The sequence below is a fragment of the Simochromis diagramma genome, unplaced genomic scaffold (genome assembly GCF_900408965.1).
Source record: "Simochromis diagramma unplaced genomic scaffold, fSimDia1.1 OVJJ01000738.1, whole genome shotgun sequence".
Classification (NCBI taxonomy): Eukaryota; Metazoa; Chordata; class Actinopteri; order Cichliformes; family Cichlidae; genus Simochromis; species Simochromis diagramma.
In genome coordinates this window covers 36569-62993 of record NW_024387255.1, presented here as the reverse complement: position 1 = coordinate 62993, position 26425 = coordinate 36569, and the positions used below count along the sequence as shown (strand labels likewise).

The 26425-nt window shown below is 43.9% G+C and overlaps 1 protein-coding gene and 2 long non-coding RNA genes across 3 annotated transcripts; 1 reads left to right on the top strand and 2 right to left on the bottom strand.

The window, feature by feature from the left end:
- Positions 1–468: 468 nt before the first annotated feature.
- Positions 469–2071, bottom strand: LOC120715212. Its single transcript, XR_005691568.1, has 3 exons — positions 1585–2071; positions 1207–1282; positions 469–516 (listed from the first exon to the last, which is right to left on the bottom strand). It is a non-coding gene; the product is annotated as an uncharacterized LOC120715212 (long non-coding RNA).
- On the top strand, positions 1933–14832 carry LOC120715211. The gene is made up of 4 exons (XR_005691567.1): positions 1933–2002; positions 3618–3707; positions 14441–14551; positions 14653–14832. It is a non-coding gene; the product is annotated as an uncharacterized LOC120715211 (long non-coding RNA).
- Positions 3822–18311, bottom strand: stard15 (StAR-related lipid transfer (START) domain containing 15). The gene is made up of 6 exons (XM_040002068.1): positions 17978–18311; positions 8760–8907; positions 6494–6597; positions 6043–6160; positions 5591–5643; positions 3822–4928 (listed from the first exon to the last, which is right to left on the bottom strand). The coding sequence occupies exons 1-6, from the start codon at positions 18122–18124 to the stop codon at positions 4713–4715; spliced, it is 786 nt and encodes a 261-aa protein (XP_039858002.1). The 5' UTR covers positions 18125–18311; the 3' UTR covers positions 3822–4712.
- Positions 18312–26425: the final 8114 nt, after the last annotated feature.

Genomic DNA, 26425 nt, shown 5'->3' with positions numbered 1-26425 from the left:
TTTCCTCCTTGCTGCCCAAACAACAATCTGAGCAGAGCAGACAGGAAACAGGAAGTGCCTGAGACAATACAGCGCTGAGAGGATCTGGAGCCCAGCTGCATTTTTCTGCCTCTAAAGGAGGATGCAGTCCTCATGAAGCTTTCCTCATCAAGGCAGGAAGAGCGCGCTCAGCAGCACTCAAACAAAACCACACAGGAGGTCACCGAGCTGCACACGCCCTCTGACAGCAGGAGACCACACATACACGCACAGACACAGTGTAAGGAAGAGGACTCCTTTACTACATTTATTTATATTATCTGTATAGCACTTCAGAGCACACCTTTCACTTTATTAAAAGCACATTTTCAAGCACTTTATTTAGCATTGCACTTTAAGCATGGATTTGCACAGTAAAACATTTGCACACAAGAAGTTTAATTATTTATTGACTATTTATTGGGAATTTTAAAATCAGTTGGTAGGCTTGTTTCAGATCCTGCACAGCTGCTCCTCATCAAGGAATGTGGTGGTTGTCTGTCAGGAGAGAAGAAAGGTGACTGAGATTGAGATTAAGGTTTACCAGTAAGGAAAACTAATGCAAATGTGTGTGTGTGAAATCTAGGAATAAAAGTGGTGCAAATAGGTGTTTGTACGATAATGATTACTCCCTTTTCTTGCCTGTGTCCTCTTCAAGGTGTTTGGGCAAATGTTTCCCTGGGGGTCCAGACACCATTTAAAGGTTCCGGGAGAGACCATGGGTTAAGAGAGTGTGGTGAATCTTTTTGTGCTTGGGTTTTTATAATATTGAGTTTGGTGTAAAATTAAAGTGTGAAATATTTATTAATATAAAAATGTGAAATGTATTTATTTATTCAAACTGGTATATTGTATACTGTGGTGGAAGGTTGGGATTTAAGAATTTACCTGAGAGTGGAAGAATGGTTTAGTCTGTGACAGCTGAACATATTTAAGGCTGCCGGTTGTCATTAGAGGGTTAATTGTGCTGTGAAGAAGCTCGATTAGTGAATTGTTGTAAGGAGAGCTGTATAGCAAATAAATACTTTCTGTTCCACTACACTTGCCTCACTGTGTTTCCAGCCGCTAAGGGCCGCCCTGTTACTCACTCACACACACACACACACACACACACACACACACACACACACACACACACACACACACACACACACACACACACACACACACACCTACCTCCTGGGTTACCTGCATCGCCCCCAGCAGGCTTCATGAATCAAAAGACGCTTCATCTTTGCCACAGCCACCAGGTTGGACTGATCTGCTAGAGAGAGGATGACTGACTGATTCAGATCACAAAGGTCGAAGGTCACCGCTGAATCAGTACTTTACCGCTGTAAGCTGAACATGTGCCACCTCCTGCAGTAACTTTAGCTGTGATATTTTTAAAATCCCCACCGTGATCAGCCTCAGGTCATCTCACCTGTCTCCTAGTGTGTTCTGGAGGGTTACCTCTACACCCCATAAAAGGATTTAAACACACTGATTCTGAGCAGGAAGTTGTTCAGGTGGAGGCACTGCTTCACCTGAGCAGGGTTCCAGGTGAGCTGAGTCTTCATAACGTACCTGTAAATGTGACGGCAGGAAAGAGGTGTGTCCCTCTGGGGTCACCTGGATGAAGTGTGGGAGTTGAGCCTAGACAGAAGGAGGATGAAGAGCTTCAGTCCTTCTCATCAGAGGAGCTGTCCAGCTTCATTCCAACTGTTTGCACCAAAGACGAGCTGCAGAGACGCCTCAGGCAGTGACTGTCTGTGGATTTGTGTCTGTGCCTCACTCACACACCTTAATGGGAAGCAGCTGGGCCAGAGATTTGCTCAGCTGCAGCTCAGACTGAGTCCACTCGGGGGCGCTGCAGCCTCACGCAGACAGAAGAAAACTGACACGGTTTCTTCCGTCTGTGCTGAGATTACCAAAGGGAAGTGTGAGGTTCAGACTTGGTGTTTCCTGCTCTGAACACAATCTTTGGTTTTCTGGATGATCAGAGGTAAGCGGACACTTTCAGCTTCCTGCAGACTCACTAACAAAAACCCAAACATGAGGTCTGACACAGACAGAAAGAGGCAGCTTGTTGTTGTCCTCGTCCTCACATCTTTAATTAATGGAATAAACACAGGGATCAGAGATTTTTTTTTTTTTTACATTTATAGTATATTCCAGGATGTAGGCACCGGTTGCCGGTTCGAGCCCCGGCTTGGACAGTCTCGGTCGTTGTGTCCTTGGGCAAGACACTTCACCTACCGCCTACTGGTGTTGGCCAGAGGGGCCGATGGTGCGATATGGCAACCTCGCTTCTGTCAGTCTGCCCCAGCTGTGGCTACACCTGTAGCTGCCTCCACCAGTGTGTGAATGTGAGAGTGAATGAATAGTGGAATTGTAAAGCACTTTGAGGGTCTCGAAAAGCGCTATATAAATGCAATCCATTATTATTATTATTATTATTATTGTTGTTACCGTGATAACAAAAACCAACAATAGCATGATTTGAAAGAGCACCGAGACAAAGAAAGCTTGAATCAGGCAGAAAGGTGAGAGGTGTGCTGGTGGCTCAGGGTGTCGTGTTGAGGAGAGCCAGGATGAAGGTCAAGGTCAAATTTATTTATATAGCACATTTCAAACAGCCGATGCTGCACAAAGTGCTTAACAATATAAAAATGGCATTAAAAAGCAACAATGTAATACAATAATAACAGTAAAAAAAAAAAAAACAATAATAGGACAGTAAAAGAATTAAAACAATAACTAAACTAATTCAAATAAGACCAAAATGCTTGGGTCATAGTGTGTTAAAAGCCAGGGCATAGAAATGTGTCTTTAGTAATGATTTAAATTGCTCAAGTGTTTGTGCAGATCTAATATTTAAGGGGAGACTATTCCAAAGTCTGGGACCTGCCACAGAAAAGGATCTATCACCACGGGATTTGAGGTTAGTCCGTGGGATGGACAGCATTAGTTTTGAGCTAGACCTCGTGGTTTTTCCTGGAGCATAGGCAGAGAGGAGCTCAGACAGGTAAGGAGGGGCTCGGGCATTAAGTGACTTAAAAACAAAAAGTAGAAGTTTAAATTGGATCCTGTAGGAGACAGGAAGCCAGTGTAAAGAAGCTAAAACTGGGGTTATATGCTCTCTCAGTTTGGTACCAGTTAGCAGGCGAGCAGCTGCATTTTGAACTATCTGAAGATGATGGATGGTGGCCTGATCTAGACCATAGTACAATGAATTGCAGTAGTCTAATCTGCAAGTAAGAAAAAGGTGAATAACACGCTCAAAGACGTTAGCCGGAAGGTATGGCTTTACCTTGGCTAGCTGTCTTAACTGAAAAAAACCAGGACTGAACTACTGCACTCACCTGCTTATTCAATTTAAAAGAACCATCAATGTAGACACCGAGGTTTTTTACATGTGTTTTACAATACGAGGAAAGGGTGCCCAGAGTGCACCCTTTCCTCTGGGCGCACTCTGCAACTATTTGCAGAGTGCGCCCAGACCACGCTTGACTGGTCGATCATTCGAGGCATTCTAGTCAGTTTTTATAAGTGACTGAAAGAATGTGGTTGTGCTTTCCCCCGGTCATATCTGGATTTTCCCCTTTCACATGGTTGAGGAGCTCCATGACGGATTGATGGCGCTTACTGGTCAACGCCCTGTAGAAGTTTTCTGGCCTCTGTGAGGAGAACCCTAACTAACTGATGAGGTAATTTACATTATGTGGGAATGCCTCGGGATCGGCAGAGGTTTCTGGAACTGCCTCTGCGACCCGACACTAGAAGGAAAAAAAAAAAAAAAAAAAAAAGGCTGGTTGCAACTTTTCCATCAGCTGCCATTGTAAGAACATAGAAATTTGTAAAGATGGACTTGCAGTGAGCTGAAACATGTTCGCTCATCATCTGTTAAAGTAGATCATGTGATCACACTGACTCACACACTGCAGAGCTGATTTAATGTGGTTTTATTGCTCAGGTTAAACATCCAGGAAAACAAATCTGAGAACCTGCAGAAGATTCATGTGGCTTCTGTCCCACACAGATTACAGACTTTAAATATTCAGCACAGAGCCCCGACAAAATCAACACATCATTACTATTATTATTTACACTCTGAATATCTACCAGGACACAGCGACCCTCTCAGAACCGTGGTTATAGTTTGGTTACTTTTTTACCCACATGATGAAAACAGAGCTTTCACCTTTCTGATCAACTCTTACAGACATCGCACAGTTGTTCTGTTAGAAACTCTCTATGAGTGGGGTAAATATTTAGAAATCCACACCCACCTGAACCAAACCCCTACCCGACCAGGAAGTGGATGTTATTAGGAGGCTAACACTGATTGTCATTAGCTTCTAAACAGACTGCAGGAAGTAGATTCACGGACGAGTTTCTGCTGCACGCTCTTTGTCTCACTGCAACACAAATACAATTCAAGGAAAGATTAGATGAAACTCCAGCCACCTTCAATGTGAGCAGAGGCCATCTCGGAACACCTGGAAACAGCTGTGAGGGCGGTCTCATGTTTGTAGCTGCCATGAAACAGATTCCGTCCGATTAGTGTGAGCTGACAGAAGGTTTTCAGAAAGTTGTGAAAAGGTTTGTGAGATCCAGCAAAGGGAGCGCAGCTGCATTCAGAAAGGTGTCCAGCATGAGTTTACCTGATCAAACAAACCAACAAACAGTAAACCAGACAGAGTCCGCCATCTTTACGGCTCCTCGTCGTCACTCTGCTGCGTCTTCTCCTCGCTCAAGCAGCTCTCATCGATGTTCTCCAGAGAGTCAGCTCGCTGCACCGTCAGCTCCGACACGCTGATGCACGGCAGCGTGTTCTGCTCTGGGAACATCCATGGCTTCAGGCCCGGGTTGTGTTTCCTCTTCCACTCTGGGTACTTTACAGAAGCCTTGTAGATCTTCCTCATAGCCTAAGATGACCAAAATGAGATGGGACAGAGACACAGTCAGATGGGACAGAGACACAGATCTGATGGGTCAGAGACACAGATCTGATGGGTCAGAGACACAGTCTGACCTCTGCTCACGCTGATGGGACAGAGACACAGTCTGACGGGACAGAGACACAGTCTGATCTCTGCTCACGCTAATGGGACAGAGACACAGCCTGATGGGTCAGAGACACAGATCTGATGGGTCAGAGACACAGTTTGATGGGTCAGAGACACAGTCTGACCTCTGCTCACGCTGATGGGACAGAGACACAGTCTGATGGGACAGAGACACAGTCTGACCTCTGCTCACGCTGATGGGACAGAGACACAGTCTGATGGGACAGAGACACAGTCTGATCTCCTGATCACTGACCTATGGGACAGAGACACAGCCTGATGGGACAGAGACACAGCCTGATGGGACAGAGACACAGTCTGACGGGACAGAGACACAGTCTGATCTCTGCTCACGCTAATGGGACAGAGACACAGCCTGATGGGACAGAGACACAGTCTGATGGGACAGAGACACAGTCTGATGGGACAGAGACACAGTCTGACCTCTGCTCACGCTGATGGGACAGAGACACAGTCATATGGGACAGAGACACAGTCATATGGGAATAGAGGTCGTTTACCTTTGGAGCTACAAACTGGGACACCCTGTTCACCACCCACTTTGGTAAAGAACCTGCAGACAGAGACAATGGTGCCGAGGGTCAGGCTGAGTCAGTTCAGTTTAAACATGAAGTACAGATAGAGTTTACAGAGAGAACATTTGTACATAAAACACACACACACACACACACACACACACACACACACACACACACACACACACACACACACACACACACCACACACACAAACTGACTGTCATCAGTTCTTTTGTTGGATGAAGAAGTTTGTGGACCTTTGACCTACATCTGTCTTGGAATAACCTCAAACCACAGAATCCAGTAAATGGCGTTTCTGCCGCAGGGTCAGATCAAGATCTTCTGACGTTTCTCTCAGAGCGGTAATTTTGGTGTATTTGGCCAGTAGAAGAGGTACTGTATTTAGTACTTCTTCCACTAGCCACAGGTCTCACCTCTGGGGTCCACCTGAGTCAGGTAGTAGAGGGTGGAGCTGGTGGCTCCGTTGGACTGGATCAGGTACCCCGTGAGCAGAGAGACGGCTCGGACGTAGTCCTTCTTTGGAGGATATTTCTGAGGTGGACAAAGGAGCAGTGAGTGATCGACTGCAATGTCCACTTGGCAGATATAACTTCACACATCACACCTCAGTGTGCATCTGTATACTGATGATACTGTGCTCTATTCTCTGGAGTGGTATTTACAATTAAAACTTTCACCTACTGATCTGAAGTCTGTGATTGATTGTGCAACCATGAATCTGCTGGGGTCTGACTGGGTCCTAGTGATAAAGCTCCCCTATGGAGTCTGCTCTTCTAATAAAATGTTTTTGTGTCTTTATGTTCCATATGTCACTAAATGAGTATAAAACCCACCAAGTAACAGTCAGAGCAGTGAAATACTGACCGGGTGTTTGACCGAGTAGTTGATGATCATGTAGTCGTTGCCGAGTGGAAGCCAAGATCTCATAGTCACAAAGTCTCTGTTTTTCAGTGGGCTCGGGCATTTCCCTTCAAACAGAACACAAACACATCCACAAAGGTTCAGACAGAATCAGATATTTGGCAACTAAAAACCAGCTAACCCTTTTGGACCAGCACAGACTCCGGCTCAACCTAACCTCAGTTTGATCTGAATTAAGAAGCAGAAAGTTAGAGGCCATCCAGGTCCTTTAGACCTGAGTCTATTAGATAGATATGATACAAACCACTGCAGCGCAGTACCTGTAATACCTACAGCATGTTCTAATCGCTCTAATAGGATATTATGGTCGACAGTATCGAATGCTGCACTGAGGTCTAGCAATGCTATGCAGATGATACCCAGCTCTATCTGTCCATGCCCATATGGAAAAGAAATAGTAAAAACTTATATGTGATTACTCATGAAAGTGGCCACTTTCATGAGTAAATCATATAAGGCTTACGTGATTTACTCATGAAAGTGGCCACTTTCTCATTACTTTCATACATTGTTTTAGTAAGTGTCCAAAGCATACAAGTTTCATTATATAATTTTTCAAGGGATCTTATATCTGTTTTCACTCTTGTATGCTTTTCATACAAGTTTCACTCAAGACAGATACAAACTTTATAAGATTTATATATATCTTTTCCATATGGGTGAAGCCAGATAACACATGGCAATTAGTTAAACTGCAGGAATGTCTTAACCTCCTAAGACCCAAACTCTTCCACAGCATGCATTTTTAATTTCTCTTTGATATTTGGGCATATTGGGACCTGATGAATGTAAAAACAAAGAATTGCCTGATTTTTTTTTTTTTTTACCTGATTTTTGTTTCTGACAAAAATGAGATCCACATGAGGATATTCATTTAAAATTTCAATAGAACAGTGGCAGTATGTCCTCATAAGTGGATATCAGGCCTATGTAGAGCAAAATTTTGTATTTCGGTCTAGACAACCCAAAATGTGATGTCCACATATGTGGACGCCAGGTCCTAGGGGGTTAAAGACATAAAGACCTGGATGGCCGCTAACTTTCTGCTTCTTAATTCAGATCAAACTGAGGTTATTGTACTCGGCCCTGAAAATCGTAGAAATATGGTATTTAACCAGATTCTTACTCTGGATGGCATTACCTTGGCCTCCAGTAACACTGTGAGGAACCTTGGAGTCATTTTTGACCAGGATATGTCCTTCAATGCACATATTAAACAAATATGTAAGACTGCTTTCTCTCATTTGTGCAACAGCTCTAAAGTTAGAAATATCCTGTCTCATAGTGACGCTGAAAAACTAGTTCATGCATTTATTACTTCCAGGCTGGATGACTGTAATTCATTATTATCAGGAAGTCCTAAAAACTCCCTGAAAAGCCTGACAGACACAGTCTCTACTTTTAAGATTAGGCTTCAAACTTTCCTTAGTTATGCTGCAACAGGTGTAGGCTGCTGGGGGATTCCCACGATGCACTGCGTGTTTCTTCTTCACTCACTATGTATTAATAGACCTCTCTGCATTGAATCATATCTGTTATTAACCTCTGTCTCTCTTCCACAGCATGTCTTTATCCTGTCTTCCTTCTCTCACCCCAACCAGTCACAGCAGATGGCCCCGCCCCTCCCTGAGCCTTGTTCTGCCGGAGGTTTCTTCCTGTTAAAAGGGAGTTTTAACAGGAAGTGCTTGCTCATAGGGGGTCATATGATTGTTGGGTTTTTCTCTGTATGTATTACTGTAGGGTCTACCTTACAATATAAAGCAACTTGAGGCGACTGTTGTTGTGATTTGGTGCTATATAAATAAAATTTAATTGAAATTGAATCAAATCTTTATTATTATTTATGTATTTATTTATCAGCAGCCACAGCGTAGCCACAGCAGGCTGGGGTGATGTGCCCACAGGCTCTGCCGGGAGCCAGCTGCACCATAGCGGGCCGAGCCCAGGCCCAGAGGCCCGAGATCCCCCCCGTCCCCCCGGAAAAGGCCCAACCGGTCAGAGTATCTTTTATACCTGTCATTTGAGTGTCATGTTAAACCACATCACTGGGTCTCCCTACTTCCACAACATCGATTGCTACTTCCTCTTGTTCCCTTAGGTCTTTGTCCACCATTCACCTTATTGTTCCCTCTGCCTGTCTCACCATTCTGGTGCTGTGCTGAGGTGTTTTATGGCATGTATTACATCACCGCTCAGTAAAGGAACTAACAGGAGTAATATCCCACGTCTGCGTTGACCGTCAGCCTGCCGATGTCATACGTATCGATCATGTTGGTGTCCCACTTCTTCCGGTAGCTCGTGTCATGGAGGACGTCGTACAATGTCTCTGCTGTCACGTCCTTACAGACTATCCTCATCTGAGGCACAGAAAGAGAGAGGGAGAGAGTCAGACAGAGGTTAGAACCGATCACGCTCAACTCTAACCACCAGTTTCCATGCTGGTATACTGTGACATTTAGGTGTGCCATGGGATTTTATTACTTGAACTCTGCAACTGCATGAAATGTTAGAAACATACATGTGTTGGGATTGTAGGAGGAAGACGGGGAACCCAGAGGGAACCCACAGTGATGACTCCTAAGAAAAAAGTTCATGACTTTGAGTCACCTGGTGTCCAGGTTTTCCCTGGTGGTGCTATCTTTAAGGGGAGGGTGTGATGAAGCATGAAACAGCAGGTGTGCTGTGTTCTACAGGAGCTGATTGGAGTGCTGCATGAGCTACATCCACACTGAGTTTCTTCAGTGGAACAGCCCATCTTGGAGATTCTTTACACCCTTCAGTGCTTCCCAGCACAGGATTATCCCGTACTCACAGGAGCACGCTGCTCATGATGAAGAAGGGAGGTCTAGCTCAGCTATTGAGGAAGCAAATATAATACAATCTTATTCCCTTGCCACCAGTATTCATGGCTAATGTGCAGTCTGAGGAGTAAATGAACTGCATTTGAATGTCACACATTTATGTGACTTCAGGGATACATGTCTAATTGCATTCACAGAGACTCACAGATCTTTTAGCTGATAAACTTCTTAAGCTGTTTAAACTTGATTTTAAACCTGCGGGTTAAATTTTAGACTCTTTAACTAACAGGTCTCCGTGTGTGAGAGTCAGCATCTGTTTTTCTAATCAGCTGAATTCTTCTATTGGGTCACCACAGGGATGTTGTCTCTCTCCCCTACCATATATTTTATACACTAATGATTGTCGTAGTACACAGGCTAACAGGCATTGTAAGCCTCCTCCATGGTGAAGAGTATTCCCATGGGCCGTCTCCCCATCCTGCCCTGACAGTAGTAAAGGGTGCAGCCATTGATGGTGGTGGATATTCTGTATTTGGGGGGTTGTTCTTGATAAGCCTCTGTCCTTTGAATCACATCGTGCTGTTACAACAAAAAAGTTCCAACAACAATTGGACTTTTTACTGAGGTTGAGAGTTTTTAACATTTCATTTGAAATGACCATTTATTAAAAAAAAAAAAAAAAAAAAGAGGGAAGGAAAGAGGTTTTTTTAGTACCATTGCTTGGCTACAGTAATCTGTCCTTGACCAACCAGACTTGGTAACCTGGTTAGTAAGATTTCAGGGAGGTCTCAGGTCCAGTTTCTGGACAGGTGCTGAGGAAGGAAACGTCTGTCATGTCTGAGAGGATGGTCTGAACATCCTCTCTTCAGGTCGTTGGTATAAAGTGCCTGGAGTGACGAGACCACAGAGTGTCTTTTATACCTGCTGCTGATATGATGGTTATTAAAGCTAACCTATAAGTGTTGTTGCCATCACTATTGCACTTTGTTACTGATAAAACCTGGGCTGTTTTTTGATTTTTAAATGTTTGTGTTGTTTGATGTGTGGACATGCTGCAAATCCGTTTCCCATTGGGGACAATAAAGTTACCAATTAGTAGTCTGACAAACTGTCTTAAGACAATTGGCAAACGATTTTCTGCAGCTTAATGCAGACGAGACTGTTTCATTAAGCCCCAAATTAGACAACATCCTGGTTCTTTCTCAGTGATGGTGAAAGATGCTGCTCAAAATCTTGATTTTTGATCTTTGACTTTTGATGCTCACATGAAGTCTGTGACCCACTCTTGCTTTTCCACTTAAGAAATATCAATCAGAGCTCCCTGACCTGCTGTCCATCTACACCAAGCGGTGCAAGTCCAAAGCTAGGAAGATTATGATGGACTTCTCCCATCCCAACAATGGACTCTTCTCACTGTTGAGGTCTGGGAAGCGCTTCTGCTCCCTTAAGGCCAAAACAGAGAGAATGAGGAGGAGCTTCTTCCCCCAGGCTATTCGGGCCCTGAACCAGGTGTAGGACTGGACTCTCACACACACATCACCACACGCACCACTGTAAATTTACAAATTAACATTACTGTAAATTCCTAAGTTAATTTGTAAATTTTGTAGTAAACTGTAAATATTGTAAAACTTTTCTTCTGTCATTTAATGGTCGGGCATTGTACAGCTACAAGCATTTCACCCCCATGTCATACTGTGTATGGTTGTGTGTGTGTGACAAATAAAATTTGAATTTGAATTATCACTAAACTCAGAACTGCTGTCTCCATAAGTGAATTAGAGAGGCTTGTTCATGCCTTCATCTCCTCCCGATTAAAATATTTTGATGCTCCTTTCTCGTCTCGTCCCGTCTGTCAAAGACTTCTATAAATTACCTACAAGCTGTTGAAAATGCTGCAGTAACACTTTTAAATCATTCAGAAATTCTCACTTCATTGTTAAAATCTTTGCACTGGTTTCCAGTTTGGTTCGGATACCAGTTTAAACTCTTACTTTGACTGCCTTACAAGGAGAGAGCCCAACTTATATCATCCTTATAAGATCCTTAGATCTACAGATCGTGGTCTTCTGGTAATTCCACGGAGCTGTTTGAAAACTAGAGGGGATCATGCTGTCTAAATCTCAGCTCCAAAACTGTGGAACAGTTCATCTCCCCCTCTGTGCACCAGTGGCTCTGTGGCTGAAAACATCTATTCAGGCACACATTTGGATAATAATCTTGTGTAATATGTTGTTATTTTTAATATCCCTGAAAAACACTTTGTAATAGATTCTTGTCTTAAAAAGTGCTCACACACGCACGCACGCACGCACACACACGGAATACTTGACAGATACATTTAAATAACTAAGATTTTATATTTTATGATTTCAGTTTCACAGTGTCACAACTGCAGTGTTGGGGCGGTGCAAGAGAAACCCTTCAGTTTCTTTTGCGGTTTATGTGACGTCACAGTTTTCTGGTTCTGGCTGATAATAGTTTGATTCCTGTGTTTTCTGAATAAAAGAACCAGCGGCTTCCATTCAGTTTTATTCAAATGGCGCCAAATCACAACAGTGCTGTGTGCTGTAAGGCCAACATCTTAGAATAATCCGCCTCATTCAGAGCTCTCGTGTGGTTTCCTGTTGGGTCTTTTCTGGATAAACCAAAGTGACCTGTTAGCAGAGGAGACACCTGATCAGGTGTTGCTCAGAGGCACCTCAGCAGCTAACCTGAGCAGCTTCACTTTCTCTGCTCTGACCTTATCAGGTGTTCTCAGGTTTCAGTGCTTTAGCATCCGGTTTTATCTCTTTGAACTCATCCAGGCTCAGACCATCTTCAAACTCGGACATCAGTCATCCTAAAGGGAGCTCCACAAGGATCCATCTCAGGTCCTCTGCTCTTTTATAGTTAGACATTTAACATCTGCTCCATTTCTACTGTGATGACACAAAAGATCATCTTCAGCTTCCTTATTTCAGCAGCTTCACGAACTCAGACCGAGGTTTCTAACAAAGCTCAGCTCAGGTTAGAAGATTTCATCGTTCCCACAAAATCTCCAAACAAACTAATCACGTGTTCTTATCTAACACAGTCGACCAATATTATCAGTCCAAGACTTTATTCCTTGCACAGGGACAGAAACTTAATCTGTTAGTGAGGATAATCCCTGATAATCTGAAGGCTGTGATTGGCTCTGATTCTCTGTAATAACCAGACTGCAGTCGTCTCCATTCTCCTCCATGAGGTTACCTGCTGTATTGAGTTTTTAAGTCCATCAGGGTCGTATTTGCAGTTCTGGTGTTTTGTTGGACCTGATGAGTTTCTGCATCACGTGTGAGGCAAACAGAGCTACAAGAGATCACCAGCTAATCCAGATCAGCTCCTCTGTCTGCCTGAAACAAACTGAACCATCTGAACATTAATCAGACAGACAACTGCCGCCTCCCCCTGTGAATGATTATGTGGAGCAGGTTATTATTAACGTGGAGCTGACCGTTCATGTGGACCACAGGAAGTTTCTCTGTACCATTTCCAGCTCTGCTGCTTTGGTCACTGTTTGCATCGTTGTTGCAGCGCAGCCTGAACGATGACAAACCAAAGTGTTCATGTAAAATATTCTCAGCCAGGAAACACCAGACTGTAATTTCCCCCTGTAGGCATGGAGAGATCTGAGCTCCAGATTTCCACCTGTCAGAGTTTCACAGTGGTCATGTGAGATGGTTTGTTACTGTAGGACGTCACTTTTTTCCACTGCTGTAATCGTGCTGGAGCGGCGGTCATTGATATGGTGATGGCAAGCGCTGTAAACGCTCCGTGTAACTCAATCAGCGAGACTCCGCTCGCCGTTAATCATTCATAAAGTCCCGAGCGCCGAGGCATTGTGTCTGTCACTCAGTCCGTCTCTCCTGCAGGAAACCTTTCAGCTCACTCAGGAGCTGAGCCAGGGTCTGTAGTTCTACTCACTGCCTTGCTTCACAGCACGTTGGAGACGACGAGCAGAGGTTCATTTACTTCAGATAAAATAAAGACACCACGATTACAAAGACCTACAAGTTCCCCCCGAGGTCATGCACACGTCCCCTCCCCCTTGAGGTCATCCACACGTCCCCCTCCACCCATCATCTCCAGCTTTCATCAGCAGGGCGAGGTCATTTATGGTGCTGGAGAGTTTCATTTACTCTTTACAGCCTTCAGCAGCAAGAGATGTGACTCGCAAACGGCAGAGACTCCACAGCCAGTCACATGAGATGACAGAAATCAGCTGAACAGGTAAAATAGCTGTCAGTGCCCAGAATTGCCACAGCGCCCTTCAGCTGGTGATAACAGGAGTATCACACCCCCCAACCCCCACATAGATGGGCTTCTGCAGGTCAGACGTGAGGAAGCAGCCTGTGTTTTTGACTGGGCCATGCAGAAAGCTTACATGGAACCATTAACCAGTAACCAGTAAGCATGTCCGTGTTTGAATCCACGTGTGCTAGGAAGACGAATCAGACTGCAGGACAATGTTTTTAATCTCGGTTTTGTGGTTTTCACATGACGGGAAGCTGTGACTGAGGTAAATCAGCAGGTGATGTGACCTGTTTGGTCGCTGGCTCCATCAGCAGCTCTGAATTAGTCATGAGGCAGAAGAAGAAGAAATGCCTCGCTGCTTTCCAAAGAGTTTATGAATTATTTACACACAGGAATCATCATCATCACCTCACCATCACCTCTGTGTACTTAGAACAGAGACACTCCTCGCACTCACACTTCCTCCCGTCTGCTCCGAGACTTTCTGTAATTGGTCCTGGGTCACCAGAGAAAAGACGTGAGAGAGAATCACCCAAAGAAGTCCCTTGAATTCACCAAATACCAGCTAAGCGTGTCATCTCGCTGATGTCTTGACTCAGATGCCAGAGGACACCTTTGGTGTAAACAAGACACCAGCGGCGCTAACAAAACACACCAATTACCTGGCCAGGTAACTGGCAAGACTCAGAACTGGAGTTACAGCCAACGACCAATGACTGTGTCACATTTTAACCACAAGCAAACTTTAAAATGTCGTCAGCTCAGTGAGGTCCATTAACAAGAACTTTCCAATCTTCTTCCACTTATCCAGGTCATGGCCAGGCTGGAGCCTATCACAGAGGTGGGAAACACCTGGATGGGCTGGCAGCTCATCACAGGGCTAACCCAGAGAGAAAGACAACGGTCACACTCACATTCACTAGTAGGTCTACTTAACTAACTTAAGAGTCACCAGGTAACTTCACATGAATGTATTTGGAGTGAGCCTTAATGCTGAATGCTCACTTCACTTCTCTTCCTTAGGTGTGGAAATGCTGGTGTGCACATCCACCTGCACAACACCTGGCTCATTTATCACCATCCATAAGTGTCCTGCAGATTCGCTACAACACTTCCCCCCCCCCCCTCACTCACCAACTCTTGAGCCACGGGCGATCCTGGCTCAAGAGTTGGGAGTTCGCCTTGTAATCGGAAGGTTGCCGGTTCGAGCCCCGGCTCGGACAGTCTCGGTCGTTGTGTCCTTGGGCAAGACACTTCACCCGTTGCCTACTGGTGGTGGTCAGAGGGCCCGGTGGCGCCAGTGTCCGGCAGCCTCGCCTCTGTCAGTACGCCCCAGGGTGGCTGTGGCTACAATGTAGCTGCCATCACCAGTATGTGAATGTGTGTGTGAATGGGTGGATGACTGGATATGTAAAGCGCTTTGGGGTCCTTAGGGACTAGTAAAGCGCTATATAAATACAGGCCATTTACCATTTACTTCCAGCAGCTGACTCCTGTTAAAAGGGAGTTTTTCCTTCCCACTGTCGCCAAAGTGCTTGCTCATAGGGGGTCATATGATTGTTGGGTTTTCCTCTGTATCTATGAAGCGCCTTGAGGCGACTTTTGTTGTGATTTGGCGCTATATAAATAAAATTGAATTGAATTGAACACGAAACAACAAGACTGTATGCATATTCATCAGATTTACTCTCATTTTTAAGTTACAAGAACATTTTTTATTAAATAACCTTTGTATGTTTTGTGTTCTAATGTACAGCCACATGTGTTGTTTAACCACAGCCAGTCACAGTGCAGTGGTAGGGATGGACAAGAGGAGTGAGATGACTGTAAGTACTACAGGAAGGAATGATGGCGGATTCAGGAAACTGAAACAATGAAAGAGGTTATAAATAGAATAAAATGGTGCAAATCTAAAAAGCTTTTGATCAAGAAATACACTTAACTGTTACAGATATTAATTTGATTGAGACTAGATGGCCCGACCAAGTGATATACGCAGCCTTTAACACCTATTGTGGCAGAGTACTTAATCACAGGACAATACCGGCTCAGGTTATTGAGATCATTCAGGACTTCTGGGAGGTATGTTATAACACTTCAAAGGAGAACTTGATAAGTGCGCACAGCCCAAAATAATCAGTGTCCCCATTGGGTGCTGGCGTATGTATAACTGGGGGTGATTTCAGATTAGATCACAAGATGGACTGCTCAACAGGTAAAGAGTAGCAGGTGACCAAGTGCCACATGACTGAGAGCGGCCGGCCCAGGTTCCAGTGTGATGCACGGCCCTTTGCTGCTGTCAGCTCTGTTCAAGCAGTTACCCACATTCAGTTTCGGTAATACTTTTCTCAAGTGGACCAAAATCGTATCCAGTGACCCACCCGTCAGGGGTGCCCTCTTTCACCTGTTTGCCCTTGTTCTCAGGAAGAATCTCCTTCTCCAGCAAGCTATCTGACTTTCCCTCTGCAGAAATCCTCAAATTTAGAGTCGCTCTGACTGAAGCCGAGACCTTTGGTTTCACTCGTCACTGTCCCCATGCTGCATTAGCTGCTCTAGCCTGAGGTAGGGATTCAAACCTTCAGTGGGTCACTGTAACATCAGAGTTCTGTACCACCCACCCTCACAGAAGTGACTGAGCAAAGCTTTAACCTCCTTCACACTTTTCGCCTTTAACTTCATGGAAAATGTTCTTTGTGTATTTGAAAATGAACCTTCAGGTGTGACTGCATCCATCAGAGTGATCCAGCTGCACACCATGGATCTGGATTCAAAACTGATTCAGTCGTCCTTTATTCATATAGCACCAAATCACAGCAACAGTTGCCCAGAGAAGCTTCATGTTGTAAAAAAACAGACCCTACAAAGGAGCTTCTTGCTGAGGAATCTCTGACTTTCCCCAGCACCAGTTTGCGGCTGCGAGTGGGTTAACAGGCTGAAAGATGAAGGTTACTCCGAGGATCGAAAGAGCCTGTTAGAAACTGTAAAAATACTTAAACATGAACAAATGCTCAAGTTTGGAGTCTTGAAGCACCAAACAAAACTGCACACACTCCATAAAGTGAATGTAGGCAGTCTGGGGGCCCACTGCGGCGTCCAGGACCCAGAGTACTGTGATCCGCCCCTGTCCTCACATCAAACAGTGGCTCCCAAGATCTGATTGGTCGTCAATAAGCTGAAACTGGCTGAGCAGGTTTGGGAGGAGAGCTGGTTAAATGTTTGCAGAGCTGCTGAGGTACCTGCCTCCAGGTACAGGTGACATCTGTCAGGTGGGCAGCATCACACATGAACCGTAACAGGAGTTCTGATGAAGCAGGCCTGTTAACCCTTCTGTTACCCACAATGCACCTGGACCTCTGACAGCTGGCACTTTAATGAGGCTGACGCCCTGTGACAGGTGTAGATTTCACCTGTTTGTACCAAAGTAACACAGATTCACAGGTTGCACCACTTCCAGGATCTTTCAGGTGTTTACACTGAGCAACTTCCTGTTTCCACCTTAAAGATAAATCAGTAAAAGTCATCAATCGCTTGATCAGTGATCAGATTTCACTGATACAGTACAGCTTGTACAGCTGCTGTTATTGTGTATATATTTATTTATATTTCTTCATACATTCTTATACAGTTCTATATTGTGTATTGTGTATTTTGTTGTACAGTTATTTTATTTTCAACTTTAATTTATATATTTTATCTTATTCTTTCCCAGTTAAATTTACCCTTCATTCTAATTTGTGTTGTACAGTTATTTCATTTTTAACCTTAATTTATATTTTATTCCTTCCTAGTTAAATTTACCCTTTTTAATTTTTCATATTTATTTCCTATCTTATTCATAGCCTTTTCCTTTTTTGTTTTCTTTAGGTCACGAGCAGTTGTCCAAGCAAGCATTTCACTACATATCGTACTGTGTATGACTGTGTACGTGACAAATAAAATTTGAATTTGAATTTGAATTCACCGATCATTCAATTGATCGATGGATGTGTTTCTGTGTTTACAGTCCAAGTACCTCATTTACTCCAGTAGCTTCAGCATCAAATCTTTGTGAATCACCATGGTTACCTCAAAACTCCAAAATAAAACAACCAATCAAACTTTCTGAAGAGATGATGACACATGATCAAACCCTGTAGTTAGTGACTAACCGACTAACCAACCCACCGACTAACTGACCGTCTGCGCTAGCCCGTGCAGTTCTCAGAGGAAACTTTCACCATAATATGTTTCCAGAGTAACTCTGGGATGAAGTAATGGAGTAAATGTACTCAGTTACTTTGAGTATTGCTTTTATTGTGAAGGAGCGCGGTCTTTTCGCAGTAAAAGCGTCAGCGGTGACGCGGCTCACCTTGAGCTTCTGCACGGTGCTGCTGTCCTCCTCGCGCCCCCACACCGTCACCCCTCCCTTGCTGTAGCGGCTGGTCCAGCCCTCCGTGCTCAGGCACTGCTCTCTGAACGAACAGAAGTCCGAGTCGTCCGGGATTTGCACCGGCATCTCCGATCAGCTGCCCACCGACCTTTGCACCTCACTGCGCCTGCGCGCCGCCCTCACACCACTAACAGGTAGCTGCTGTCCCGGCGGGGGGATGTGAGCGGCAGCGGCTGATGATGCCGCTTTTATATGCCCCAGCACACAGATAAGACGGAGAGAAAGAGGTCCCACTCTGCTGCTCAAACACTACAATACCCACAAGGCTCGGCGAAGGCGGGGCCTATTGAGCACCTGCTGGACAGGTGAAGCCACAGTTGAAGTAGTCCAGGTGGAAGGTTCACCAATGAGATGGAGGACAGAAACACCAACAGGAGATGCACAAATACGACTTTTACACGGACACAAAGACACAGAGAAGCTATAAACCAACAAAAAGAGTTAAACACACAAACACGCACACATTTGGAGATTTCACCCCTCCATCCGATGGGTGTGGCGGGGTGAAATCTCAGTGGTAACTAAGATGTGATTGGCTGTGTGTCTTCCTCCTCCTGCCTGCGAGGAGCTGCAGGAATCAGAGCGGAGGGAGTCATCTGTCTTCGCGCATCACCTTTGAGGCCCTGCAGCGTGCTGCCTTCACGTTCCTTTGGAAATGTGAGCTTCCCCGGCCGCAGAGAGCTACCTGAATCTCTCTCATCTGAGCTCCGCTCATTCGTTTAGATTAAAAACACAAGTCAGCGTTTCCGCCTGTCACCTGGTACAGCAGATAGACAGTGAGACGGTGTAGTTTGGTTGAAAGAAAATAGTTCCTACATAAAACTGTTTGCCCTGACCCCTGATGGAGCTGCTGAGGTTTCAGTATTTATTTTTGGGAGTCAGCTCCATCACGCTGAAGTAAAGGCAGGCATCTCCCGACAGGTGGAGAGACAGAGGGCTGAAATATGTCTGAGCGCTTCCTTTAATGCTGACTGTTTGATTTCCAGAGGCTCTTGAAGGCATCGATAACCGATACCTGTTCTCCAGGTGAAGCAATGGGCGGAGCAAAGTGTGTGCGTGTGAGTCAGATCAGGTGTTATTTTCCATCATGTAACTGAGTCTGTAATGAAGGTCAGAGAGGAGGAGGAAGAGGAGGAGTAAAGTGTGATGAAGGTCAGAGTGTCATGTTCAGGTGCTGCCTGATCTGTCAGTGAAACAGATTACCCGGATAAGTGAGTGTGCCCCCTGCTGACAGTGCACTGAAACCTGCAGGACTCGGCTCCAACCTTTAACTTCTGCACTTTGATTTTCCAGTTCAGGGGTCATTTCCACTGTAACGAAGTCAGTGCAGGATTGTCTCTGAAAATGCTTCTTTTGGGTTTGCTGTGGTTTCTCCAGCTGTTTCCAGCTGCTGTGCTTTGCGCTGTACAAACTAAAGCTGCGTGTGATCTCATGTGGTGCTGTCTGTTCAGAGCAGCGTACTGCATACGTGCACAGGCTTGGCAGACGATGCAAGTTTATTTTAAAACGATGAGACCCAAATTTCATCCATCCATCTTCTTCCGCTTATCTGGGTCGCGGGGACGCTGCCAGATTGCCACCTCCTCCAGCTTGTCTGGGGGAACACCAAGGCATTCCCAGGCTAGCCGACAGATACAATCTCTCCAGCGTGTCCTGGTCTGCCCCGGGGCCTCGCTGGGGACCACCCAAATTTCATTAGCAATTAAAACCATTCATGTACTTTCAACAGCATCAGGTCTCCTTCTTAACACCAATAAATGTGAATTAATGCAAATTAAATATTGTTCAGATATTATTGTTCCTGTTAAGAATGAGATTTCATGCTTTGGTATAAGCAGTATGGTGGCACGGTGGTTGGCACTGTTGCCGCAAAGCAAGAAGGTCCTGAGTTCAATTCCACCATCAGGCCGGGGTCTTTCTGTGTGGAGTTTGCATGTTCTCCCCGTGTTTGGTGTTTGCATGGGTTCCCTCTGGGTACTCTGGCTTCCTCCCACCGTTCATTTCACATTTAAGGTTGGCTGGATTCAACAATTATTGAGCTTCCTACAAGTATGTGTGATGTCATCCTCTTCATATCCTTTCTAAAATCGCAGGCTTAAATTAATTTCTTGTCTGTAATTATGATGTTGACAAAATATATTTTAAGCTTTCAGGTTTTCATCATCAGGTCTTCTTATTCTGGTCGCTCATGTAAATCATAACTCCTCCCATCATCACGATTTCTTCTGGAACAACAAGCAAAAATCACAATTCTGTGACTCCTGGTTCTGAAACACTCCTTGTGATAGACTGTTATAGACCATTATGTGTTTAATTATTGAAAATTAAAGAACACCTCGTCATCTTCCTGTAACTCCTGTCTTTGGTGTGTCTCATCTAAAATCAGTGTTTCATCACGGGCCCAGACTGGATGAGCACCACCCTCCTGCTCTGCTGTAGGTGAAGCGGTCAGAGCTCTGTTCCTGGACCATCCTGTTCCTAACCATATACAGTCTTCTGTTGGAATCGCCTCGTCTCTGGTATTACCTGGAAGAAGGACGTGTCCTTTAAACGTGTCCACAGGTGTGTCCTACCAAAGGTGTCCTTAAAACTGCTATAAAACATGACTCTCAGGGGTTTTGGAACGACGTCTTATCTGGACCACATCAGGACAGCAGCATAAACTCGTCTCTATCTTCTGAACAGAGACCCATGTCCTCACTGTTATGATGGAAATGCACAACTATACTGACACTATCAAACTTTCTGCTCTTGTCCTTTTGTCAAATAAAGCTTTTTTTTTTTTAAGTGTGCTGTGTCTGGGTAAAGGTTAAAGGTTAGTATGTGAGTGTGTCACGTGCTTCAGAGCTGCAGACTTCACACTGATTCAGCTTCAGAGCTGTGAGCCTGTGCTGCCCCCTGCTGCCTGCTGCCTGCTAATGCTGAGTGTGGCTTTACTTTGTTTCTATTAGATTTAAGAGAGTTCTGTTGCAGTGCTTCCAGTTTAGTGACTTATTGATTAAAATTATATTTTATTTTATTTCATGTATTCAGTAAAGGAAATACCAACTTTTAGAATAAATAAACTCTAAGATTATCTTATGTTATTGTGTGTGTGTGTGTGTGTGTGTGTGTGTGTGTGTGTGTGTGTGTGTGTGTGTGTGTGTGTGTGTGTGTGTGTGTGTGTGTGTTTTAAGGTCAGGTCTGAGCTGAACGGTTTGAACTTTATAACACAATCAGACATTTTTATGTTTGTTTACACATGTTGATAAGAGGATGAGGTGTGGTGTAATAACACATGTGTCTGTGCAGATTCTTAGTTTATAACAGACTCGTTTTCCTTAATGATTGGTTATTGGAAAACATAAACATTTGAAATTTATGTTTCAGCTGTGTTGTACTCAGAATTATTGCTTCAATTAATCACCCAGTGCATCATGGGAATCCCCAGCAGCCTACACCTACTGCAGCATAACTAAGGGAGGATTCAGGGTCACCTGATCCAGCCCTAACTATATGCTTTAGCAAAAAGGAAAGTTTGAAGCCTAATCTTGAAAGTAGAGATAGTGTCTGTCTCCTGAATCCAAACTGAAGCTGGTTCCACAGAAGAGGGGCCTGAAAACTGAAGGCTCTGCCTCCCATTCTACTTTTAAATACTCTAGGAACAACAAGTAGGCCTGCAGAGCGAGAGCGAAGTGCTCTACTAGGGTGATATGGTACTACAAGGTCATTAAGATAAGATGGGGCCTGCTTATTTAAGACCTTGTATGTGAGAAGCAGGATTTTGAATTCTGGATTTGACAGGAAGCCAATGAAGGGAAGCCAAAACAGGAGAAATTTGCTCTCTCTTTCTAGTCCCTGTCAGGACTCTTGCTGCAGCATTTTGGATTAACTGAAGGCTTTTCAGGGAGTTTTTAGGATGCCTGGGTCGTTGACCCAGAGTTTTGAGTTTATTATATTATTTATCATTTGTAGTCTTTGGTTTCTTAGAGTTCTATCTTATGGTTTATGTCTCTGTGTCTCCCTGGTCCCACGTCTCTGTTCCCTCTGTTGTAGTGCCTGCCTGTGAGTCTGTGTCTGTAAGTTCAGCCTGTGTTATGTTTCCTGTTTTACTTTGAAAGTCCTTGTCTCATGTAAATGCGTCTGGTTGTGCTTCCTGTGTCTCGTTAGGCCTGATTTGCCCCAGCTGTGTTTCCCTCCTGTTACCAATTCCCTGATTGCTCCCTCTGTGTATTTAAGCCCTGTGTTTCAGTTTGCCTGTGTTGTGATCTACCCTTATTTTGCTGTGTGGTCTGTCTGTGTAAAGGTTACCTTGTAGTCTCAGTTTTGTTACTTTTTTGGAGTTCAGCATTAAAGCTATATTTAAGTTCACCTTTGATTTCTGTGAGTCTGCATTTTGGGTCCTTCAAGTCACCACTCCTGCCTGCACACAGCCTTCCCATAACACAGTCGTCCAGCCTGGAAGTAATAAATGCATGAACTAGTTTTTCAGCGTCACTATGAGACAGGATATTTCTAACTTTAGAGATGTTGCACAAATGGAAGAACGCAGTCTTACATATTTGTTTAATATGTGCATTGAAGGACATGTCCTGGTCAAAAATGACTCCAAGGTTCCTCACAGTGTTACTGGAGGCCAAGGTAATGCCATCCAGAGTAAGAATCTGGTTAGACACCATATTTCTAAGATTTTTACTGTGAATATTAGAGATAGTCTCATGGTCCTCACGTCTTCTCTGGTGTTCTCTTTGTGGTTGTTGCTCCCTCTTCACTCCTCCCCCAGCAGGGTGGCGCTCCTCCCCAGCAGACCTTCCTGTAGTGATGTGACGTTCTGTATCGAGACTTCGAAGCTTGTGTCGAGTAATGGAGGGGGCGTTTCCGCGATGCGCGTATCGAGGCTTGCTTCATTTATGGGAGGAGCTGAAAATGATGACGTCCGAAGCCTCGCTGCCCGGCTGTACCACGTGACTGGTTCATGAAGTGGTTCGAACTTTGCCGCGAGCTATGACAGCGATATAAACCCCTCAGACTTCATTCAAAATGTGGGTGTTTGATGGAGAGTTGCGGTTAGTGAGAGTTTGGAGACAGTTTGGAGGTTTAGGAGAGAAAGTCAGGAGAGAATGGAGCCAGCTAAGAAGAGGAGGATGTCCTCCCCTGTGTGGGAACATTGTGATTTTATTCCTCCCAACAAGGTATGTAAATTTCTACAGAAGATGTATTTTCATAATACTGATGGTGCAATACAATTTATGTTAAGCGGCTTTACTTTTGTACAAGGTGAAGTGTTTGCTATGTGCCAGGGAGCTGGGATATAACATCCATGCTTAGGCACTACAGAGCTTTGCATGAGAATAAGGGGAACACCGATTGTGGAGCAAGACCAGGTGAGCCATCAAATGCCATGATAATATAGCATGCAGTAATGTTACTAAATGATATAACAATATTATACAGCTGTAATAAGTTATGTGTGTCATATTTATATTTGTGCTTTGTCTTTATTGTCTTTCCTCAGGAGAACAATCTCAAATAGATGAAGACCTGGTTAGCATGGTGACTGAGGACTCCCAGCCATTTAGCATTGTGGAGGACAAAGGATTCAAAAGATTTGTTAAATCGTTAAATCCTAGCTATGTTCTCCCCACTAAAAAGGCCATAAAAGCAGTGAAAATTTAGTTTTTACAGAATAAAATGTGAACAGGCAGGACTGAGGCCTCAGTGTGTAGCTGTCCATACCTCAACGTTACAAAAGCACAACCACTGTCCACACCCCAACCACACCTCACTTCACAGTAAATGATCATTTCCATTTTAAACATTTCCAAATGATCATTTTTCATACTGCCAGTATAAATATACAAAGTATACTGCCATCACTACAATATAGATGTTTTACACACTCCTTTTGTTGTTGACATTTACAGGCTGTGTGCAAAAGGCCACACTCTTCAAATTCATGCCAACTAATATTTTTACGTCCAGTAGGTGTCCTACTAGAGCAAATGAAGCTTCAAGAAGCTTTGCGCTGGGGTGAACCAATTGGATGAAAAGCTTCAGTGCTTCATGAAGCTTCATCTGCCCATCACTACCTTCCTGGACCCCTGCCTGTTTCCTGTGGGCCCTGTTTGGATGAGCATGAGTGAGTTTCTGCGTGGGACTGGACTGAGAGTGTGTCAGTCACAGACTGTGTGTAGAGGAGTGTGAACGAGTTAGCCTTGCCCTGTACTTTTACCCTGGAGTCCCAGTCCCTTCGTCACAGTACATATGTATATATGTCACCTGGTGTTGTAAATAAACCTCCCTTTAATGGCACAATTCTGAGTCCTGCCTGATCCGACGAGACAGATTAATCATATTTAAGACTGAAGCATTAATTAATGGCAGGACTTCTTTGAGCAGTTTTGTAGGAAATGGGTCTAAAAGACACGTTGATGGTTTGGAGGAAGTAATTACTGAAGTTAACTCAGAAAGATCAATTGGAGAAAAAGAGTCTAACTTAACATCAACGGTACTAAAAGTAGCTGTAGATAATATTACATCTGTAGGATGATTATTGGTATTTTTTTCTCTAATGATAAAAATTTTATTTGTGAAGAAGTTCATGAAGTCATTACTAGTTAACGTTAAAGGGATGGTTGGCTCAACGGAGCTCTGACTGTTTGTCAGCCTGGCTACAGTGCTGAAGAGAAACCTGGGGTTGTTCTTATTTCCTTCAATCAGTGACGAATAGTAAGATGTTCTGGCTTTGTGGAGGGCTTTCTTATAAAGCAGCAAACTATTTCTCCAGGCTAAATGATGATCCTCTAAATTTGTGACACGCCATTTCCTCTCCAGATTACGAGTCATCTGCTTTAGGGTACATGTTTGAGAATTATACCACGGAGTCAGGTACTTCTGATTTGAGACCTTAGTTTTCACCGGAGCTACAGTATCCAGAGTCGTACGTAGTGAGGAGGTAAAATTATTAACAAGATAATCGACCTCTGTTGGGGTAGCGTTCAGATAGCTGCTCTGCTCTATGTTGGTACAGGGCATTGAAGACATTGAAGATGATAACAGTGGGTGGATTATGTTCTTAAACTTAGTTACAGCGCTTTCAGAAAGACATCTACTGTGATAAAGTCTACTCTCCACTGCTGTGTAATCAATTATTGTAAATGTAAATGTTATCAGGAAATGATCAGACAGGAGAGGGTTTTCAGGAAACACTGTTAAATGTTCAGTTTCTATGCCATATGTTAAAACAAGATCTAGAGTGTGATTAAAGTGGTGGGTGGGTTCTTTTACATTTTGAGAGAAGCCAATTGAGTCTAATAACAGATTAAATGCCATGTTGAGGCTGTCATTTTTAGCATCTACATGGATGTTAAAATCACCCACAATAATTATTTTATCTGAGCTCAGAACTAAATCAGATAAAAAGTCTGAGAAATCAGACGGATTTTTGATTCATTTAAACAACATAATCATCCTGCTGTAACCAGGTTTCTGTAAATCAATTTGTTGATCAATTATTAAATCATGCACTAACAGAGACTTGGAAGAGAGAGACCTAATATTTAATAATCCACATTTCCTGATTTATTTAAAAGCAGCTCGTCATCACTGTGCCACCACGAGAGGAGAGCAGAGACAGGAGCCTGCTTATCTTTGTTTGGTCTCCAGTTTGAGCCTAAAACTCATTTCATGTTTATTTATAATAAGCCCTCTTCTCCTGTCTTCTTCCAATAATAATAATCTGAGTAATAAAATAAATAAATCAAATACAAAGACTAACAGGAGGAGCGTGTAAGTCTGTGTTTTTACTGATAATAAACCTTTGTCTCTGATGAAAACACTGAGCGCGATCCGCAGCCTTCACATTGAAACCTTCTCTGTGTTACATAGCAAACATGGACAGAAACATGTAGACTACTTCCTGTGAGGCCAAACTGAGCCTGTGTTTTAATTAAAGCCTTCATCAGCCTCCTCCTCCTCACGTTTTGAGGACAGACAGAAAGTCATGCTGTGATCTGAAACTGGTTTGAAGCACATGAGAGCATGTGGAGGTACCTTTGGAGGTCAGATGACAGATACACTGGATAATATTTCCCCAGAAATCCAACCAAAGGTATCAGTTTAAAACTTATTTCATATATTTATTGTCTTTAAAGTGTTTTCATGTCTTTTAATCCTTATTTGAATGAATGCTTTACTTCACGGAGGTGTTTCTAACAGGCAGGAAGCAGTGAAGCCGATCTATGGTGAACGTCATCACTCAGGTGTTTGCAGGTGTTTGGTGGTCCTCTGTGTGAGTCCTCATTGATGCCTTGATGCGCTCAGTGGGACGGACAGCACGCTGAAAGTCAAACCGGTGAGCCGCTTTTATTCTGAAAAACCGGAATGCTT

Excerpts from the sequence above, each read along its gene's own strand:
- stard15 (XM_040002068.1), bottom strand. The coding sequence starts at position 18,124 with ATGCCGGTGCAAATCCCGGACGACTCGGACTTCTGTTCGTTCAGAGAG. Across the intron at positions 6,598-8,759 it reads AGACGTGGGATATTACTCCT|GGAAATGCCCGAGCCCACTG; the intron begins GTTAGTTCCTTT and ends TTCTGTTTGAAG. Across the intron at positions 6,161-6,493 it reads ACTACTCGGTCAAACACCCG|AAATATCCTCCAAAGAAGGA; the intron begins GTCAGTATTTCA and ends TGTCCACCTCAG.